Below are 23,457 nucleotides of genomic sequence, written 5' to 3' on the forward strand. Positions count from 1 at the left end.
ACATTAAAAAATTGAGTAAACATGTCTTTTTAGCCTAAACTTAAGCGTTTGGCATTAAAATTGGGACATGCCTTTAGGACCCTATTCAGCAAAATGGTGAATGTGCGAGCAGACTTTTTGTTGATTCATGAAGTGGCATAATGGCAAAATAACGATATTTTAGTACCAGAAAATAAATAGTTGGATTTCAGTTGCTTTAATGCAGAAATCTTTGAAATCAATTGATAATATATCTTAGTTCATGTCAGGCCCAGACTGTTTAATAAAAATGAGTTAAACAAAATTGTATACAAAATAATACAAAATTGTATTATGCTGAACGTTCAGCAATGCGCGAACTCGTTTGCTGATTAACCAGTAATTCTCGATTACTTTTTTTCAAATCGACGTAAGAAACTTTCATACGGTTATGAGAAAATTAATTCAGAAGAATCACAACCTGTCTTCTAAAACTGTTTTAAAATTAATCACCTTTTTAACATATTTTCGACGTGTACATTTCTTAAATTTTGCATACAATGAGCTCGCGTTCAAAAACTATGGAATTCCTATTACCGTGCACCCCCGCTAATTTGAACGGTACCTCATGCAAACCATCGGGGTTCATTTTTAATTTGAACTTCTAGTCACCCTACGAACAACAGATAATCGTACTTCTGGTTACCCTTTTGGCTGTTTTGTTTTGATTCTGCGTTCCGTTCCACAGCGTTCCATTTCACTTTACTCCGTTTCATGAGCTGAATGACGTTTAAACCATTTTTAATCTGAACGATGTGCAAATTAGCGGGGTACAAATTAAAAAGTGTTCAAATTAAATGTGGTCAAACCAACGGGGGTACCCGGTATTTCACACAAGAATTTTATGACAAAATGATAAGCCGTTTTATTCAGTTATTTGCGACGTTTTTCCACCAGTGTAAAATCGACTCAAGTAGTGTTTTGTTTTGATTCGTGGTTAAGTCACTTTGTCTCTCCATACAGCGGGCGGCGAAAGTAGTGGTTAGGTTGCGAAAGTTGAAAATCTTACTTTCGTCGTTTTGTAAATCCGGAAATTTAACGTTCTAAAAGTGAAAAATCGAGTTGGTTCAGAGCGGTACGTGTAGAATTCCGCCTGTGAAACACGTAGGATCGATAAAGTAAGTTTGTATACTTTTTTGACTTGAGTCTGTATGAAAAAGTTTTCGAGAATTGAATTATTTCCAGTAATTTGTGGATTTAGTCAGGAAAATGAAATGTTTTCTGATAACAGCTTATATTAAAAACTTTATTGCGTCACACATTAGAAATATACAATAAAAAATCCATTTTATGACTCGACATTCGTTGTCACGTAGCTGAAACATCCCAATAGTTCCACCACGAAGTGTCTGAAAATAGAAATAAATGTTTCCCAATGTATCGGAATTTTATATTTTCGTAAAGATTCGTGATACTTACAAAATTCCGTTGGTGAATGGAAGAACTATATGTTTGGCGAGACGAAAACAAACTGCACTGACGAAAGTTTTTGACAGGTGTTTTGCTGGTAGTTTCAGTAAACTACCAGTTTGCTGAATATGCAGCAACAAATATTTACTTTACTGAATAAGGGCTCATTCACATATTTCATAACGCTTAAAATGGCCATTTTGGATACCCACCCACCCCTTTGTAACGCTTTTTGTAAGAATATTTTTAAATTTTTGTATGAGCCGTAACACCGTTCGGACACCCACCCACCCCCTTCAACGTTATGAAATTTGGGAACAAGCCCTAACCAGTAAAATACACTGCGGAACACGGTTTTGTCTCAAGAACCAAAATACCGCTATTCACTAAATTAAGGGTTGCTGAGTCCATTGCCGTTTTCAGAAATATCATGGCACGTCTAGTTTTTGAGATATTGACGATTGAAAATGCTAAATTTGACTGTTTCAGCCAACTTGCATGCAAGTTTTCCAACTTGTACGGCAATTTGTTTGCTCAATTTGTCACAGAATTCAAACTTTATGTATAGAACAATAATTATCAACGAAGTTCATAATATTTTCGATGGTAAAATGTTATTTTTTGGTGGTTAAGAAATCTATTGTATTATGACATATAAGAGAAACGAAGAATTTTATATGAAGACTGCAAACATGTTGAAAAAAATCAATTTAACCTAAATTTTATCGTAAAATTTCAACTGATTTGTATCTAAATTGAAAATTCAAGTCCTATTTAACATGTTTGGTAAATTATATCACAAAAAAGTTTGATAAATCATACTTTAAATTTCATGTAAACATCAATAAAACCAGTGTTTTATACAACTTTAACGACCTGTAGCTAAAAATTGTGACGTGCTGGAACATTTCTGAGAACGGCATCAGATTCAGCGACCCAAAATCTACTAGAGACACATAATTTGATCCTTGAGACACGCGAAAGTGTCATTTTTGTTACGCTGTGATATCAATTGCTGAAGCCCTTTCAGCATTACATTTTGCTGGAAGGCAGTTCAGTGGTGTTCAGCTCAAGAAAAGTAAAAATTTCTGCGGAAGAAATGGTCAAGAAATTTTCTACAGTGAGCTCCATTTGAAATGACATTTCTTTTCAACTGCGTACTGCGATCAAAGAAAAATGCTTTTCTTGACCATTTTTTTCTTGTAAGAAATTCTCCACGCATCGAGAAAGGCGATTACTCTTCTGATGAAGTGCATACTTCGCTTAAACCTAAAGTGCACTTAAACAGAAAAGTAATCGCCTATCTCGATGCGTGGGAAATTTATTGCAAGAAATGCTCAAGAAAAGCATTTTACGCAGTTGAAAAGAAATGTCAATTCAAATGGAGCTCACTGTAGATAATTTTTTGACCATTTCTTGCGCAGAAATGTTTACTTATCTTGAGCGGAACTGCATACCTAGCTTAAGCCTGATTCGCTGCTCGGAGGATGTTTGGTCTAGATTTGCATCTCAATAGGGTCCTAAAGCCCTGTCCCGATTTTAGTGCCAATCGCTTAAGTTTAGGCCAAAAATACATGTTTACTCAATTTTCTAATGTTTTCCGTTGGTTCAAGTCCAAAAAACATTTTCTTATGTTTTTTTTAGATTTTGTCACACCCCTTGGCTTAAACTCAAATTTTGGGTGTATTTTGTTTTCCGTGTCCTTTCCGAAATGTCAGATAGGAACAACCCCAGTATTAAAACTAAAACCCCTGTGGTGTTTTTGTCGACTAAGCGGTTCATTTATAGACCCAATTTTTAAATTAAAGTTAGAACATGATATAGCCATTATTTGAGCGGGAAAAAATGCTAAAGTAGTTGAAGTAACATGCTCTTTCGTGTTGTTAAATAAAAACAAGATTTTATTAAAAATTTTAGGACCCAATTGCAAACAGCAATCCAGCTTTTTACGAGCGTTAATGGCCGCCACAAAGAAGCTCGCTTTCTGGTAGGGCCTAGGCGATCTAACATGTGGCTTGGGTCGTTTGATAGCAAATCGAAATGATCGATCAAAAACTTATCGATTAGCTGTCAAACGACCCAACTCAAATATCAGATCGCTTGATCCCTTCCAGAAAGCAAGCCTGATTGTGGCGGCCATTAGCGCTCGTAGAAAGCTGGATACATTATTGGCAGCTACTCAATTTCGTCATGAAAGTATAATCATTCGTGAAAATTACAATATTTCTCAAGTCCCAAGCACAATGTGAACGGCAACGCGGCACAACGGCATGCCCATCTTGAGCTACACTTGACTTATCAATCCAGTGTTGACTAAATCCTTTTCAACATTGACTTGACAAGTAGAGTGTAGCTCAAGATGGGCTTGCCGTTTTGCCGTTGTACCGCGCTGCCGCTCACATTGTGCTTGGGGTTTTAAGCGTTTCACTACACTGTTTTATAAATAGGGGAGGGATTATAAATGTATGTTTAAGAGAAAAAAAAACACTAATTGAATTTTAACACTACTTTTTGCAAAAAAATAAGACACTAAAATCAATAGTACACTAAAACAAGCGTTGCAGTAATGAGAACCATGAACGTGTTTTTAAATTTACTATTCCAACCACGATTGAGCTATCATGCACGCTTTTTATTTGCGTTTTGTTCCCTCTCAATCCAACCGCGTCGATAGCCGAGCGGCTAGCGTTCGCGCTTGGTAATCGCCAGATCCTCGGTTCGATTCTGGTCTGCTGCAAGTTTTTAACCATGATATAGTAATTTTTACTATACAAATAGTGCCATGGTAAAATTAAATGCATAAAATATTCTAAATAAATGTGAATTTAGTCTGCACAAATCAAGTGGCGTTGTGTATTTAATTTAACCCTCTGATATAGTATTTTCAACTGCAACGCTGTTCTCAGTGTAAGGCGAGAATATACCTTTAAACTCTATGTTAATATGTTGCTTATCCTTGACAGATGCCTATTTAGTCTGCGACTTATACAGACTCAAGCCCCAAGCACAATGTGAGCGACAGCGCGGTACAACGGCAAAACGGCAAGCCCATCTTGAGCTACACTCTACTTGTCAAGTCAATGTTGAAAAGGATTTAGTCAACATGGGATTGATAAGTAATGTGTAGATCAAAATGGGCATGCCGTTTTGCCGTTGTACCGCGTTGCCGTTCACATTGTGCTTGGGGCCTCAGTGTCGAGTTCTCGACTTTGCGTTTGGTATTAAAATCAGGACAGGGCTTTAAAACCCTATTATTGTTTGTGCACATGTGAATATATTTTAGCGTGCGATTAACCGAAGCACTCACTCTCACGGCTAAGCTGTTGGTGTGAGAGAAAGCGTGAGTGACTTTTGTTTAGGTTTGGCGGCGAACGAGTCGAACAAGCGCCCCAGAACGAACAAATTTTTAGTCGTAGCCGTCGTAGCAGAAGTGCAAAAGTGAAAAAAAAACCATTTTAACTTATAAACTTTGATTATAAAAGGTAAATTACAACATACTGTTGTGTAGGAATGCAATGTTTTATCTAATGTTATTTGATTTCATTTTATTCAGTTGTTTTCCACAGCCAGTCGTCCTAAGGAGGTCGGAAATGGACGAATACGTTAAGCATATTCTCCGGAAGTGGGAGTTACCAGAGTTGATACCCACATTCGAAGGTAAGTTGGAATAATGAACCGTAACTGTAAATGTAACTTTGAGACGTTTGCTACAAAACCATAGCATAATGACAAAAATACTGAAACTTACCTTAGCTTAGTGGTAAAGTCCGTTTCTACATAGCACAGTCATGTTTTTAAGGGTTCGATTCCAGGTTGGTCCAGGATCTTTTCGTAATCCTTCGTATACGACTATAGTCGAAAAATGTTGTGAGGCTTTTCACGCTTGGCTTGACCACCTCCCCACCCCCCCCTTGGAGCGTGACGTAATTTGTGCATGACCCCATATTTAAGAAAATCTGTAAAATACAGATAAGTCTGTATATTTCAAAACCATGAAAAACAGTTTTGGAAAATTTTAGAATTCTACCTTGATATGTAAATCAGTACGAACTCTAAAGCTATCAGTATCAGGTGTCAAATATTTGACTGGGATGTGACAGCTGTCCAAACATTTGTTTGACTATCGTAATTTACTTAGAGTTAACAAATGTTCGAACTGCTGTTAGATCCCAGTCAAATATTTAAAACTTTATACTACATACTACCAAGACATCTTGGATTAAAGAAAATTATCTAAAGTTTTATAATCAAATTGGAATAATTACATACATACATACATGTTTGATTATTCCATTATCTTTTCCCAGTCTTTTACCACCTTTCACTCATCCATTCCATCCAGCGTAAAACGAAGCCGAAATAATTTCCAACCGATGGTACCTAATGTGTGTCTATCGCTAGTGCACCATGTTCTCGCGTGATCCAGTGGCTCGCCGAGACACCACCAAAGCATACTTACCTGGCATAGGGGTTACCGTGATCACTAAGGCGGTTCCCCCAGGGCGAGGCCCTTCCATTGCACTTCGGTTGGGTTGACCCCTGCGATTATCCCTCATGTGGATAACTCGTATGTGTAATTTTTGGTAGCCGGGACGTGCGTGCGCGCACATCCCGATCCTGATTCTGTAAAAATCTTGGTCATTAATTTGCCAAAGTCCATTTACGAAACGACGCAGTGTTGAGATTGCCGTAACAACACCGCTTCCTGTTAATGTTTTATTCATAAACTGAGCGAACAGCTGCTCATAAGTTATTAGCATACGGTGTAAAATACAGTTAACACTATAGCTATTGAGTTATAGAGCCATAATACAAATTGATTTTATTTCCGCCTATGTCACATTCCTTCCAAGTGGAAGCATCAACTGTAGGCCAATTAGCTTGCTGTCTGCCTTTTGTAAGCTTCTTAAACGTGTAATTTTAAAGCATCTTGAAACTACTCGGCTTATTCCTCAAATCTCAAAGAGCGTTGTTCTCAGCTTAATGAATTAGAAGGAACCATGTTTTTATTTAAAACCGTTGCTTGTCAATGAAAACACAGGTGATGTCGTACAAACATACGAATTGCATACGAACAACCGCAGCTCATCACTAGGAACGACCAGATCCCAGGGAACGACATCCTTTCTGTATTCCGTTTTCTTGAAAGAAACAAGTCTATGGTGAGTCCACCAATCAGAGTAACTTTTAAAAACTCTGAATAGGCAGAAATTAATGGATATTGCGAGGCAGCTGCAAAATATGAATTCAAACGATTTTGATGGAAGTTGTACGAGTCGAGGAACGGCATCTGGCCTCTTTATTCGAGTGGAGACTACCGAGAGAAGTCAACTGATCTACAAAGAGCGGAATTCCAAGCAAAAAAAATTGGGAATGCAATACATCTGGATTGACTTTAATAGTGTCGTTTTGATTAAGAGAGATCATCATCAAAGAGCTAAACGTACGGTCTCGGAGAAAAATCCACAGTCGGATCAGATATCTAAAAGCTATTAGTCATAACTTTATTTTTAGGTTTTTTTTCTGGTGGGTTACCTACAAGGAAGCGCATTCGGTTGGTTGAGGTTTAATCAATAGGTTTCAAATGAATTCAAAAATAAATAATTTTAACTTCACTGATGTAAATGAGTTTAACTTAAATACTAGTTCATTATCTATTTACCAAAAAAAAACATAAATACGACACATCAAAATGTACAGGACTTAATAGGGTAAATGATGGCCTCGGCACTCTGAGGGTATTTTCGGCAGCACTCACTTATCGCCCTTGTTAAAATTTATCTACAAAACAAGAGTTACCTTCAATGTACTCAATATATTCCTTGAACTATAATCTTCAATGTTAATCTCATCTTTCACAAAAATATTATATAACATGGGTTTTATCATTGAATGAAATAAATGCTTACGAAATTATCGTCATTTGTGAGCTGCCGAAAAAAACAACACAAGAACAGCTTATGAAAAACTCACCACTTTGAAATGTCCAATTCTCCGCTCCAATACCAATTTGTCACAAAAGCTACGCACCGATCACTCATGCACTGTTAAATTTTTGATTTGTGTATAAAACACTCGAAAATACTTAATATTTACTCTTCAAATCACAAATTAAAATTATTGCACTTTGCTTTCCTCGGCAATCACTTTTAATTACGGGAGTAGGTTGTCAGAAAACCTTATTCAATTGCGGTGTGTTTTTATTCACTATTTAAATTCATTGAAAACTAATTAATTCATTGGAATTAGGCAACAACACATGCATTGATAATAATTGAGCCTTTCAATACTTTCCTTATCTGAAGATTGTAGCGCATAAACTTCAATATACTGAGAAACATACAAAATATACGTCTTTCAATAGGTTAACTATTTTGGCAACACTCTTGTTGTTCTACAGGCAATCAGAGGATGATGTATTTGTGTCAAATCATAAGTGAATTGATTTGCAAAGGGCCAATTATGATTTTCTCATACACTGAGAATAATATGAACGTAAAAAAATGTAAAAAAAGCCTAATTCTACAGGCTTCAATTTTGCGTTACCTTCTAGCGATTTTTTTGCGCATAGACACAAGGGTGTGGCTTATTTTCAAAAGTTCTCAAAACCAAAAATTCGTGTGCGCTTATGAATTCAAATCATATTAGAAGAGAAACCTCAAATTTTGATATTCAGACTAAGGGGTGGCGCAAGCGTCTTGAAGGTGGATTTTCAAGTTATAAAAAAATCACCATAACTTCGATTATTTCTAACCAATTCTGAAACTTTTAGCATCATTATTTTCAAAATTAAATTTATGAAAACATTGTAGAACATCAAATTTGTCTTAACCCTCTCTTTCCCATGGTAGCTCCAGAGCTCCACTAGTTTTCGACGAACTGGAGACAACTCGAATTAGATGAATACTTAGTAATAGTTACTAGAATATGTTTATATACTCATCAGATTAATCCAAAAGTAAACTAACTGTTTCAATATTAAAACTATTGATAAACAATCAATTTACTATTGAAAAACAACCAAACACTTTTTTACCGAATTCGAAAAATTAAGACCATTTGCAACATTGTTTGTTCAAGTACTTTCGATAAAAACGCTTTTTTCGTAAAGAAATAGTCGATCAAAGTCGTGGGAAAAAGAGGGTTAAATCGAAACAATTTTTGTTAAAAGTAGTTTTCTCGAAACATTTCTTCGTTTTACTGAAAAATTCATATTTGTTTGACCATAATTTCATAAATACTCATTTGTATGTACATGTTTTTGAAGCAAAAAATTGTTGTTTCTATACTGTGTTGTATGACAATTAAAAAAATGGTTTAGGCTTAGTTTTGATCGAAACTACCCAAAAACATGATTTAAAGAAAAAATCTAATTTCTTTGGATTATTTAAGTTTTTCGCCAAAAATTACATTTTTCCTATACTGCCCATACTCGCATAACAGTCCCATATTATATGGGATTTCATAATACTTGTGTTTATAAAACATTTTGTTTTAATTACGAGTTGAATAGTGCATATATTTTTTAACTTGAGCAAAAATATTATTGTTTCAAAATTATTTAAAAATTGTTGACAAGTCCTTTTCATAGATTTAACAAATGAGGAAAACCAATTTCAGCTTTGAAAATATTGTTTAACCGACAAAAATTAAAAAAAACTGGCGTTTTTCGTTAAAAAAAAAATCATGTTTTTGTGCAGTTTTTGTTGAATAGCTTGGTCAAACATTTTTACAGTGAAATGTGGCGTACGAAAAGTTTGAAAACAATTGCTTTAGAAGCTTACTTCTAAACCATGCAAAAAGATTTGGAATTGGTTGAACATTCACAAAATAATGGTCAAACAAAGATATGTTTTAGTACATTGAGGAAACATTTGGAGTAAACTACTTTTTATTGAAACTACTCATTGTTCTACAAAGTTTTCATAATTTTTTTTTTTAAAATAATGGTGTTGGAAGTTTAAAAATTGTTTAAAAATTACCGAAGTTATGGTGACTTCACAGAAGGCCATTTTTTATAACTTGAAAATTTACCTTCAAGACGCTTGCGCCCCCTCTGAATCTAAATATTTTTGGCTTAAACTTTGAGGTTTCTCTTCTAATATGATTTGAATTCATAAGAGTACAAGAATTTTTGGTTTTGAGAGCTTTTTAAAAATAAGCCGCACTCTAATAAACAGTAGTGTGAGTAGCGAAAAGAGGCATGCATGTAACCCATTCAAACGCAATTCTGAAATTCAAGTAATCCGATAATCGTGTTCCGTGGATTTTTCTTGCAGAGCACAATATTATGAATCAATTAACCATGACGTCACGCTGCAGCCGAAATGCTGCCATAGTGAGATTGAATACAAAAAAAAATCGGGAAAATAAATGAAAACGAAATAAGGCAGCGTCCATTTATGACATAACGTTTAAATGTACAATTTTCGACCATTCCCCCCTCCGCAATGGTCTTTGCATGAAAAAAATAAATATGGTCTAATCCACCGGTGTACTAAATTCACTCGGTTTGAGAATTGTGACACTTGAGCGGGCACGCTTCTGTATGCTACCCACGTGTTTCGGACCCGCTCAAGTGTCAAAATTCTTGAACCGAGAGAATTTAGTACACCGGTGGATAAGGCCATTGTAGATGAAAAAACCGAATTTAGTACTATACCATTTAATTCCACTAGAGTTCTTAAATGGTATAGTACTAAATTCGTTTTTTCATCTACTTATAGGTATTCTACTAAACAGCTCGAAAATTTATTATAAATTTTGTGTTTGAGCCGCAACGTTTGAGCCTACTCCCCCTTGAGCGTTACGTAATTTGTGGACGGCGCGGCGCCTTAGTCTACATAAATTTAGTGGCGTTGTTTATTCAATTTGACTCTCTGCTATTTTATTTATAACTGTAATTCTGTTCTCAGTGTAGTCTGTGTTGGCCCTTTCAACGAGGCGAACATAATGAGTGACGTTAAATTTCAGAATTTGTCAACAAATACAAAATGTTACCAATACATAAACTAGTTTTTGCGCAGTTTTGGATTGCCGAAGTGAACATTTTTATTGCCGACAATAGTAATTGCATTGCCGATAAAAGAACAAGATACTTAAGTTCCCCTAATTAATTCAAAATCGACAATTTTGTATTTTTTAATTAATTAACTTAAATTGAATATCGATTTAATTGTTTGTTTGTAACGCATTATGAATATTTTTAGAATTTTGCATAAATGTAGCATCTTGAGGACACCCACCAATCCCCTTCAGCGTTTTGAAATTTGCGAATGGGCCCTGCATACTAAATCATTTGGATTGGAAGTTAAAATTAAAGATAAAGCGTGCCCATTGATAGACTTCGATGTGTAGAAACTTATGCATATGAAATACAAATTATTGAGGAAACATAAATGTAGTCCTAATGACACTTGAACATTAGCACTTTTAAAAGACATTTAAAAAAAAATGAAAAATGAAAACAAATTTCAGCACATTTTTTAGTGAGGGAAATACCGAAAAAAAGGAACACAGTAGCAATAAATTACTAGGGAAGCAGCAGAATCGAAAAGGAAATTTTTCTATCAAAGTAAATTATCATAGCATTATTGGGGCTGCTGCGCCACTGCTTTACAAAAAGTAAAATTTGTGCAAAACAAATCCTTGAGAGCTACTTTCAAGTTACCTTATGCTTAGGGAAGTAGTTAGAACATTTCACCAGTACAAGCTCAACATGATTATAAGAAGTTAGTAGTAGTAGTTACATTTTTAAAATCACTTCGTTAGAGAATACACACACTAATCATCAAATTTAATGACGAAGTCATACTCGCTACACAAGGGGATATAATAACTGTCAGTTACACAGAATCAGAACTGAATATGAAAGAGGTGGAATTATTATGTACAGCAATAACTTGCTAACAAAAATCAAAATCTTATCAAATTTAAACTCATTAACAAATGGGCTCAAACATCTTCTACATGTTAGCTTAGAGCGTTTCTCAATTTATCATAGCTTCCATTCTTTTAGTTTGTGCTCATCTTCCGAGCTGTGCAGACGCGAGAGCTAATCGCTAGTGTCGGAAGTCACAGGCTTTTAAAGTTTTTCTTTTCGCGAACGAGATTTTCTTAACGGCTTCCACTGCATCAAAGAGTGAAGTAATATTTCTCACGCGCGTCGGGAGTTCGCAATGGCGCGTCGCGAAAATACATTTCGCATTGATTTTGCGAACGTTCCCAAAAAACCAAGCTACGAGGAGGTACACAATTTTGTGGCTTCCGAGCTTGGACTACAACGTCATCAAGTCCAACGTATTCAGTGTAGCCGAAGTGCGAGCTGTGTCTTTGTAAAAGTTACCGACCTCGAACTGGCACAGAAAATCTGTGAAGAACACAACGAAAAACACGATATTGAAGTCGACGGTCAGCGATATGCGCTGAAAATTCGGATGGAAGATGGAACAGTGGAAGTCAAGCTGTTTGATCTACCCGACGATATCTCCGAGAACTGTATATCCGAATTTCTGAGTGCCTTCGGAGAAGTGCTTTCGGTACGAGAGCAAATGTGGAGCGATCAATACACCTTCGGTGGCGCATCAACTGGAGTGTGGATCGCACGCATGTTGGTAAAACGTAACATCCCTTCCTATGTTGTAATCGATGGAGAGACCACGTATTGCTCTTATTACGGCCAGCTCCAGACATGTAAGCACTGCGGTGACTATGTACATAACGGAGCTTCATGTATCCAGAACAAGAAGCTCCAAATCCAAAAGATGTCAGCGGACCAGACCACTAAGCAAACCTACTCAAATGTAGCCAAGTTACCGGTAAAACCAAAGGTTACCACTCGTCTCGTCAAGCAACACAAACCGCTGCCGCTAGCCAACAGCCGAACACAGCAGCTCCGAGTAAATCGGCTTCCACCTCGACCACACCAACGCAACGAACTCAACCGATAGTGTCTCTCACGCCGGTTGCCACACCGGCCTTCAAGAAACCAACATCGATTCAACAGCAGCAGCAACAACCACACAAGCTCAATCGGATCAGCGACGGTACCGAAACTGATGATTCTATCGCATCCAATGGTAGCAGGCGTTCACGTCGACACCAAGACAAAAAACCACGATATGACGAAGAGGATTTTTCGCACGATGAAGGTCTGGCACAATAATGGATTGGTTAAGTTACAACATCGCCACTATCAACATAAATAATATCACCAGCACAACTAAGCTGGACGCCCTACGCACCTTCGTACGCACTATGGAAACCGATATACTCTTCCTTCAAGAAGTAGAGAATGAGAACCTCACCCTTCCAGGGTACAACGTAGTTTGTAATATCGATCCAGCACGAAGAGGAACAGCGATTGCGTTGAGAGATTACATCAAATTTTCGAACGTTGAAAAAAGTTTAGATGGTCGTCTAACTGCTCTTCGTATACAAAACGTCACTCTTGCCTGCATTTATGCGCATAGTGGGTCGTCGATGAGAGCCGAAAGAGAACGTTTTTTTAACCACACTCTCGCATACTACTTGCGTCATAACACTCCGCATACAATAGTAGCCGGAGATTTCAACTGCGTGCTACGACAGTGTGATTCTTCTGGGCGAAATGATAGTCCTTCCTTGCGTCACGCTGTTCAACAACTCCAACTATCCGATGTGTGGATCAAGCTCCGCTCCCAATCGCCAGGTCACACCTACATAACCGCCAACTCGTCCTCTAGAATCGACCGTTGTTACGTTAGTTCTAACCTTTGTGATCGGCTCCGAGTCATCGACACCCATGTGTGTTCATTTTCTGATCACAAAGCGGTAACGATGCGAATGTGTCTCCCCTCTCTCGGTAGAGCTCCAGGACGAGGTTTTTGGTCCCTCCGTCCACACCTCCTGACCACAGAAAATATAGATGAGTTTCGCTACCGATGGCAGTTTTGGACCCGTGAACGACGGAATTTCGACACTTGGATGAATTGGTGGATCTCCTGCGCAAAGCCGAAGATTGCCTCTTTTTTCCGATGGAAATCTAAACAAGCTTTCGAGAGTTTCCATCAAGAAAATCAACGACTCTACTCGCTGCTTCGACAAGCCTACGACAATCTCCCGGGCAATCCCAACACACTTGCAACAGTGATCCAACTTAAGGCCAAAATCTTAAAACTGCAGCGAAATTTTACGCAAATGTTCGTGCGTATAAACGAAACCTATGTCGCTGGTGAGGAAATATCAACATTTCAGCTAGGCGAGAGAAGAAGAAAGAGGACAACGATTACACAGCTGCGAAATGAAGAGAATGAAACACTCCAACATTCTGAAGCAATCGAAGAATACATGCTCCGATACTTCACCGAGCTATACTCTGAGAACGGGCAGGCAACCAATGCACAAATCGACGACATGTTCAACTGTAATAGAATCATCCCCGAAAACGACGAGGCAAATGAAGCGAGTGTTAGTGAAATAACCACCACCGAAATTCTAACGGCGATCCGAACTAGTGCCTCTAAAAAATCCCCTGGGCCCGATGGGATCCCGAAAGAATTTTATTACCGCACTTTCAACATCATCCATCGGGAACTCAATTTGGTTCTAAACGAGGCTCTAACTGGGCAAATCCCGTCAACATTTGTAGACGGTGTGATTGTACTGGTCAAAAAGAAGAACAGCGACGAGACGGCGCGCTCGTATAGACCCATCTCGCTATTGAATGTAGACTTCAAAATTCTCTCTCGGGTTTTAAAAGCCCGACTGGAGGAAATAATGCGTGTTCACCAACTACTCAGTCCGGCTCAGAAGTGTGCTAATTCTCCACGTAACGTTTTTCAAGCCATCCTATCTCTGAAAGATCGCATAGCGCAAATTATTCAGAGAAAACAGAGAGCGAAAATGACCTCGTATGATCTGGACCATGCTTTCGATCGGGTGCGACACGCTTTCCTTTATCGTACCATGCGGTCACTCGGAATAAATCGTGATTTGGTGGATCTACTCTCGCGGATAGACAACGTTTCATCATCCCGGCTGCTGATCAATGGGCACCTTTCGGCACCTTTCGCCATAGAGCGCTCGGTTCGGCAGGGATCTCCCTTGAGCATGCACTTATTCGTGTTATATCTCCATCCGTTACTAACCAAACTAGAGCAACTCTCTGATGATGATCTCATCGTAGCTTTCGCCGACGATATAACTGTGATAAGTTCATCTGTACGAAGAATTGAAGAGACGAGAGAAATTTTTTGCTGCTTCGAACGTGTGTCTGGAGCGAAGTTAAATTGGACCAAAACCAAATCGATAGATGTGGGACTAATAGATGACAACCCAATACACATACCATGGCTGGAGACAAGCAATACCATCAAAGTGCTGGGAATCACATTTGTAAATTCAGTTCGCCTGATGGTGAAACTAAATTGGGATGCCATGGTGGCCAAATTTTCCCAAATAATCTGGCTGCACTCGGCTCGATCTTTAACACTCAATCAAAAAGTTATTCTCCTTAACACGTTCGTAACATCAAAAGTCTGGTACCTGGCCTCAATCCTCTCGCCTTCCAGTGTACACACAGCGAAAATAACTGCATCCATGGGTAGATTTCTGTGGAATAACACACCAACGAGAATTCCGATGATGCAACTTGCACGAGATCGAGCCCACGGCGGCTTAAAGCTTCATCTACCGAGCTTGAAATGCAAAGCCCTATTAATTAATCGTCACATTCGTGAGATTGGGTCCATTCCGTATTACGAAACCTTCATTTTACCAGAAAATAATCAGCGTAACGCTATTCCTATGGATCTCCCTGATCTTAAAACAATCTGCCAACATTACCGAGAGCTTCCACTACATGTAAAACAGAACCTTTCCTCCGATTCGATCCACCAACACTATATTGATCAAACAGAGATACCTAGACTGGAACGACTGCATCCCAGTTTAGAGTGGCAGAAAATTTGGCGCATTTTGCATTGCCGTTCTTTCACTTCAACCGAAAAAAGCAACTTGTACCTAGTCGTCAACGAAAAAGGACCATACCGTAAGCTTCTACACACTATTGGACGAGCCGACGACGATTCTTGTTTGCATTGTAATAGTGCAGTAGAAACAATGGAACATAAATATAGTGAATGCCCAAGAGTGCGTGCGGCTTGGGATTTACTGCAACGAGCAATTAGAGCCACCCTAGGTGGCTGGAGAAGACTTTCATTCAATGATTTGTTAAGACCATCACTAAATAGAATTAGAAAAGTACATAAAATTCGTATTCTCAAACTATTTGTTCATTATGTTCAGTTTATTAATAATACAAATAATCAAATCGACACAAATGAGCTTGAATTCCATTTGATTTGTGAAGTAGTATAATAGATATTTTAAATACAATGACAAATAAATAAATAAAAAAAAAAAAAATTCTAAATATATTTTCATATAAAATTTAATAAGAACTGAATTAAAGATGCCAACAAATATAAAGAACCATTAGCTAACCCTTCAAAGAACTAAGGTTCATTGGGTTAGCTAGTAGAATGACGAATCATTGTTACAAGTTGAAAAGAAAAGTGTAATTTTTTGTAATTTTTGATCTCAGAAATAACTTTGATTTTGTCGATAAAAAAAGCTTTACACACTGATAAATTGATATGTAGCATAAAGAACACATGTTAGGGTAGGTGTATCAGTTATGGACATAGTGGTTCCCTATTTCGCCATACGTGATAACTTTAATGACTACAAATTTTGGAATTTTTTGTATGCTGTAGTAGTTAGATTTAAGATAAATCTTGATGTTAAAACATTCAAAAAGATTTAAAATGTGGAAGTTATCAAAATTTCATCTATGGCCAAATAGGGAACCACTATGGCCATAACTGATACACTTTCCCTGTATCAAATTACATTACATTCTGCGGTCTTCTTCTTCTTGTCATTACGTCCTCACGGGAACAGAGCCTGCTTCTCCAAGTGTTCAATGTGCACTTCCACAGTTATTAACTGAGAGCTTTCTTTGTCAAAGTTGCCGTTTTTCGCATTCGTATATCGTGTGGCACGTTCGATGATAATCTATACCCAGGGATGCCAAGGAAATTTTCCCTTACGAAAAGATCCCAGGCCGATCGGGAATCTAACCCAGGCACCTTCAGCATGGCTTTGCTTTGTAGCTGAGGGCTCTTACCACTGAGCTTAGGAAGGCCCATGAAATATTCCTTCTGTGGTAATTAGTTTGAATTTCCATCAGCTTGAACGAGCATAGTAAATTTGGCATCCACGCAGTTTTTGCCATCATCAAGAATTAGAGATGTACCGAATACCGAATAGTTGGAAAATTATTATTCGGCCAAACGAATATTCGGCCGAACATTCGAACCTAATATTCGGCCAAAAAAATCCTAATATTCGGCCGAATAACACCGTCTAATTTCTCTAAAACTATATTTTTAATCCTGGATAAAGAAAAAAACGAGTTTGCTTAAGTAGGGAAAACTTCTACAGTGAAAATTTGAACGGATTATGAATGAAAATGAATGATCGTCCTCTTGAGCTTTTGAAACCAATTTGTAGAAATCACAAAAACAGTAAATTTCAAAGATCTTTCGTATTTCTAAAGTAAGGGATTTATATTCTATTGCTAGCACTTTTTATCCATCTCATGTTTTGTTAAAATATAACCCAATATACGTTACTAGATTTCTCATCCGACTTTTGGAAGTGTTTCAAAGAAATTGGAACAAACAGACTGCAGACCACTTTATTATGCTAAAAGGAAGAACTTGAGCAGGTGTCTCAAACCAAAAAATATCGAAAGAATGGAAAGTGCTAATATATGTTAACGGTTAAAATTAAAAGCATTGAGTCCATACGTGTCAAACTATTTAGTCTAGTGATTCCTTACAGCCCCAGAAAAATGATTATAAAGCTATCAGTAAACTATGGCAAATATTTGGCATGGATTGATACAGTGCCAAACAAATGTTTGTCATCGCATAGATTTGGTTGGTGTTGAAACCTATGTTTGTCTGTTGATTTATGCCTAGCGAAATATTTGCACAATTAGCAAAGCTTATAATGTTAGCTTAAGGCTCATTTGCAGAGAATGCCTTATGTATTGAGCAGCACCGTAGTCACCGTAATGCCATAGATCGGAGAAATTCTCACATTTTGTTTTAGTATTTGCCATCAAACTCCTTTCATAGAATGCATGAAACGAAAATTTTAATGTATCATCATTTGAATAAATTCTTCGATATTTTAACTTTTCTTAATTATTTAATTTTGTTACTATTCGGTAACTATTCGGCCTATTCGGCCGAATAACAGAATTTATTATTCGGCAGACCGAATATTCGGCAAAATCAAAATAATCGAGATATTCGGCCTGAATATTCGGCCGGCCGAATATTCGGTACATCTCTATCAAGAATTGAAATCCAGTTTTTGTTTGTTCAATTTTGAAGAAATGTTCATAAATCTATCATTTTACTGCATTCCATATAGTAAATGTAGTATAATAATAGATTTTCGTGAACATTGATTTGTTTTTGAGCAAAAAAAGATTTTTAAGATTTTTAAAACAATGACGATTATTTTTTTTTCCTAATGAATAGGGTTGTCTTGCAGTTCAAGACTAGTTTTTACCCATTTTAGATAATTTTGTAACGTTTTTCAGATGAAGAAGTCAACGAGAAAGCGTTCAAATGTCTGACGGATGATATCATTCGGGAGCTAATTCCGAAACTTGGGAAGCGTGCCATCTTCAACAGTGCCTACAGAGCCTACCGGGAAGCTTTGGAAAAGCAAACCGTTACGATCAAACCAATCGACCAATCTGTATGTGCGTCTGAAAATATCTCATCGGTATTAGAGATAAAGCCAGATCTTGCAGTTGTCAATTTACCGGAGAGTAATTCTTCGAGAGATGAGGTATGTGATGGAGTTAGTAATAGTATGATTATTTCATATGTGAGTTTTCAGCCACTTATACCCCAGAATGATAATTTCAAAATCGAAGTTCAGGCTCCTGAAGAAGCTTATGTGACAAATGCTCAAGGATTGTTACACGAAGAGCCAAAGACCATTGCAGCATTGGAGAATGGTTCATCGGTAAGTGAGGTTAGTGTTGAAGTAAACCAATCATAAGAAAATCTCAAGTGATAAATTTTCAGCTACATGTTTCGCAGGATGTCAATTTTAAAATCGAATCTAAAGCTCCTGAAGAAGGTACTACGGAAAATATCCAAGGAATGATCTGCAAAGAGTCAGAAACCACTGCAGCATTGTCAGTTGATGATCAATGTATTGCTCGATCGCATTCAAAATCAGATATTTCAACGGAAGAAAATACATTTGAGGAATGTGTTGGTAATATTGAACCACTCAATGAAGTTTTAACTGGTTCTGACATAAACACTCCGGAAATATGCGTAAGTTTCATAAATCTCATTTTATAAATAAAAAAACATTTATAGTATTTTAAAATTACAGCATCAAACAACTGTAGTTCACGATAACTTGGCTACTCGAACTGCATTAGAGTATACCACGAAAGAGATCACTTCCATGGACATCCAAGAATCAAATGATGAAAAACTAGAAACTGCCGCTTCGGCTTCATCAGTTGGTGCAAGAGAAAGCGATATTCTAACATCACATGAGGAAGCCGTCGCGAGTGATGTTGAAACATGTTGTGCCTTACAAATAACTGATAATTTAGTAAGCAGCAATACCCCAGAATTTCCCATAGAAAATTTGACGTAGTTTCATTGCAGGTTTCGCCAACTCAGGAAGTATCCATCTCAAATGAACTGGAAGACCATGCATCAATCAATAAATCGGAATTCCTGGAAGAGCTTAATCAATTGATCGATGATGCACAACCTTCGCACATTTCCTTCTGTATTTCAGCTCTTTCTGATCCATCTAAGATGGACCACAAATGTGCTGAATCTCTGCGGCAGCTATTGAGCACTTCAAAAACTCTGGCACACCTATTGGGAAAGCCTTTCCTAACCAGATCTATAAGGAATGCGTTGGCGGAAGAAATCGTTGGTCATTTGTGCGCCACTAATGGAGACGTTTTAAGTAATGAGCTGCTGAGAAGCTGGGCTCGAGCGGTGGAAATGGTATTCAGTCAAGAGGTCAATCAGTTGTATTTCCGGGAGTCGGAGGATGGATATTCTTGCGGTGGAAAGTTGGTTCAGTACTATCAGCATCGGAAGGATACTAACGCTGATACGGCGAATAGGGAGTCTGGATGAGTCAGGTATGTAACCAGTGGTATATCTGTCTGTCCGAGGTTTTTAAGATTTTCGCGATTTAGTGTGATTCGTGTATTGCTATGTTTTAAAAACCAAGAAGGTGTTTCAATATTTGTAAACATCACCACCCATCGCCCACTGCATAGCATGCAGCCACATCGAAACAAGTTCCGCTGAATTTATCATAATACGGGAAACGTCGAGGGTTCTGAAAAGGACATCCATCATTACTCTGGATCTTTATCGAGTAGACCTATTCATATTTTCAAAAATATCTGGAAACTCCCCAGTCAACCAGTACTTTGATTTTTCATTGCAAATTGAACTTCTGCCCAAAATTTCACTCAATTTAGAGTAAATTTAGTTGTGCTTCAAATCAATTATGTGTTTTTGGGCTATTTTCAAGCTTTAAAAAATCATAACTACCGAACGAAACATCAAAATTTATCGGAAATACCTCTACATAGTAGTTTATCCAATTCTACGAACTTTTACCGAACACGATTTTATGGTTGGAGCAAGTTTTAATATAGTTTGGTTGAGGTTTGTATCTCGAAGTTCTTGAAAATCTCTTTTTTCGGGAAGTGTTTTTACTGAAAAGCATGCCTGCATGAAAATTTCGGATTTTTGATTTCCAGAAATGATGACTATGCATATCTAAAAGTCAATCATGTTCAAAGTTACCATTTATTTTACGGAAATAAATTGTAAAAAATAGGTTATTATGAAGCACATTTGTAAATCCACTGTGGGTGAGCCAAGAGCACGGCCGTGAGCTTCAGAGAATACAAAAAATGAACACGTTAGCACTGCCTTTTTTCAGTCGATGATGATGATTGTTTTCAAATCGTTCTAAATGGTCAGTGAAATGCGATCATAACAATCATCACTCGGAAAGAAAAAGCAATGCTAACTTGTTCAATTCATTCGTTTTCGGTACATGTGTCATGCATGATTTAACTATCATCAGGTTGCGATGCGGTGCTCGATCTTTGGGCATTTATTGTAATTTATTGCCTTAAGCAACATATAAGCTGTTAATGGTCAATGAATTCGTAAATGTATTATGTTTGATTCCCGTTGACAAGGGCCTGAAAAAATAATGCCAATGGGTGTTTTATATACCATGTATATTGAGAACACGTTAATTTCTGGGTACTGTGGAGAACAAATTTGGATCAAACAATGTTAAAACTCAATTTAATCTTATTAGCGTGTTCGACAAACTTTAACAGAATAGAATTAGCTTTCAAATAGTGGTAATAGCAAGTGGTTTTGATTTTCCACATGCTAGTTATGATTTTTCAAACCTTGAAATAAGCCCAAAAACACATTTTCAACTTGAAGCATTCTGAAATCTTTGTCAAATGAGCTGAAAATTAGATCAGACATTGTTCTTGGCATGAGAATTCCGAATACTGCTTGACCGACTCTGAGGCAATTGTAGAGGGGGGGTCTCATTGATGCCGGATAGGGGACTGCCCCACTAGTTATGGGTAAAAAATCAATATCTATAAAAATGCGGATAAAAAAAAATAGTATCTGTGATTAATATTTAATCATTATTATGAAAAAGACACTGTTTTAAGCGTTACCTTTATTTCGAAGTGAAGTTGAAGACGACGTAGTCAATAAAATTAGCTGTATTGAATAGCGATAAGCGCTAACATATTTGATAAGTTAAATAAATCAGAAAACTACCAAAATTCATAAACCGATACCTTTTACGTAAGGCAAATGGAATTTTTTAGTTATAGACACTTAGAAATAGTTTGAATGCATGATTTTGGTTAAAGAGTAAAAATGTGACCATTTGGTGAATAATATAAAAAAAAATGAAAATTGACAATCAATTGATATTAAACTTATTACATAGTTTGATGAACCAAAGAAATCATTGACATGTTGATTCAGTGCCAGACCGTTTTGAAGACTTCCGTTAATATCCTCTCCAAGGTTTATTTGGAAATCAGATGATCAGCGGATACAAGCAGGATGCCATTCATTTAGTAGGCCTTGTTCGTCATGATTTCAAGCTCTGAATCTCCTTAACATTTTGCTTGCAAGTTAGAGAATCTTTTGCCTGTGTGGTGTGGAAGAAGCTATTGCCAGCGTGGTGCGGAGGAAGTTGTTGCCTGTGTGGTGCAAGAGTAGAAACTTATCAAGAGGAAGTTACATCCATTTTGAAGCTTGAAGTCTCATCTTCGCTTGGAAAAATAAATTTGAAGTTTCTAGGTACCTTTTCATTATTATTTGCATATGTTGTGTTAGTTAATAGTTGTGATTTTTTAATTTTAAATTTTCAAACCCGAACCCGTCGGGTCTCTGCTTTGTAGCCGTGGACTCTAACTACACGGTAAAAGAGGCCCCATTCAACATTATATCACAGACAAACAGACGTCACACTCTCAACGCTGTCCATCGACCAACTTTTTAACGATCGATTCGAATATCTGGTAAGTGGTCAATCGACCACCCGCAGCGCTCGCATCGTTTTTGTTCGTATTTGACGTTTACACACTACCGCCACCTGTTGGTCCATCGGCCAACTACAGTGTTGTTAGCATTGGGCGCACAAGTTTTCACGACTATGATTTTGGTCGCGATTTGTTCTAAGTGTTACGTCTGTTTCTCTGTGATTATATGTTACGAAAATTAAATATTTATCAAACATTCATGCGAATATTTTAATTGTATATTAAGTTGAAGAGTTTTTGAAAAAAAAAAAACAAAACAAATGCTTTTTTAAGATTTAGACTGTGTTTTTGAAAAAGCTTTTCTATATCTTTGCCGTAGACGTTCATTTGGTTCATCAGCTTGTTAGACAAATTAATTCGACTTCAGCCAAATTCTGCACTGACTGAACATAAATTACATTAGACTACGGACATTTAAACGACTAGGGTCGATGTACCAATAGCCGCATAGCTAAGAACAAATATTCGTATAAAATCGAAAAATAACGCTAGCGTTAGTATTTTTATATCATCTGAAAGCTTTTTATCTTGGTATTGAGGGAAAAATATGAAAACTACTAGAACTCATATGTTTGTATTTATTATCGCTTGTGCCACTATAGGAATACATGTGCCTATAGTAGCACTATTTCTAATTTCTGTTCCTATAGTAGCACTAGCATCACGGCGTTGGCAAAATACTAATCAAAACCATATTTTTACAAAGCTTCTATATTTTTCCTTCAAAGTGTGAAGCAAAAGCTTTCTTTTGATGTAAAAAAAGTTCTTAATTCATTGATTATTTCGTATGATAAAAAACAGTTTCTCTCAGTAGTGCTACTATAGGAACAATAGGTTTACTATAGGCGCAAGGGAGCTCAAAATTTAAGCAAAACTAATTATTTCGATCATTTTTTGAACAAAATCAAAATGTGTATCAATGGTACTTAGATAAATAGCTCCTGACCTTCATGTCAAAAAATATTTTCAAAAGATTTATAGCAAAACGGCCGTAAAAAGCCACTAATGCGACTATAGGAGACTGTCCACTAAGGGAACACTGACCCTAACTGATTTTTTTTCAGAATATGCATTTAATTTTGCAAAAAAAAAAACTTCAACCAATGTACAATGTTTGACAAATTTTGAATAGAATTCTTTTAGAAATGATTCCTAAACTCGAACAAGCAACCCGTGTGGTTCAATAGTTTATATTGATCCATTTTCCCACACTGTACACTCGCAAGCCGGGTAACTCAGTGTCATCCGATGTTTGATAACTGACGTCAGGAGTTCGGTCACGCGAACATTGACATTTTCTTATG

General features: G+C 37.0%; 1 protein-coding gene across 5 annotated transcripts in view; it reads left to right on the forward strand.

Moving 5' to 3' along the window:
• Nucleotides 1-4,799: 4,799 nt before the first annotated feature.
• LOC5571052 overlaps nucleotides 4,800-23,457 on the forward strand; it is a 72,630-nt gene continuing 53,972 nt past the window's right edge. Inside the window, exons 1-8 of one of the 5 annotated variants that reach the window (XM_021841472.1) lie at nucleotides 4,800-4,910; nucleotides 4,982-5,085; nucleotides 18,089-18,342; nucleotides 18,394-18,531; nucleotides 18,585-18,842; nucleotides 18,904-19,131; nucleotides 19,188-19,681; nucleotides 19,739-20,023. In XM_021841472.1, the coding sequence (XP_021697164.1) occupies nucleotides 5,019-5,085; nucleotides 18,089-18,342; nucleotides 18,394-18,531; nucleotides 18,585-18,842; nucleotides 18,904-19,131; nucleotides 19,188-19,676 (1,434 nt within the window). In that variant the 5' untranslated portion in view covers nucleotides 4,800-4,910; nucleotides 4,982-5,018 and the 3' untranslated portion in view covers nucleotides 19,677-19,681; nucleotides 19,739-20,023. Of the gene's footprint in view, nucleotides 4,911-4,981; nucleotides 5,086-18,088; nucleotides 18,343-18,393; nucleotides 18,532-18,584; nucleotides 18,843-18,903; nucleotides 19,132-19,187; nucleotides 19,682-19,738; nucleotides 20,024-23,457 lie in introns of those variants that run through there. The other 4 variants (XM_021841471.1, XM_021841474.1, XM_021841473.1 and 1 more) reach the window with 4 other exon arrangements.

Source organism: Aedes aegypti, chromosome 2 (assembly GCF_002204515.2).
Source record: "Aedes aegypti strain LVP_AGWG chromosome 2, AaegL5.0 Primary Assembly, whole genome shotgun sequence".
NCBI lineage: Eukaryota > Metazoa > Arthropoda > Insecta > Diptera > Culicidae > Aedes > Aedes aegypti.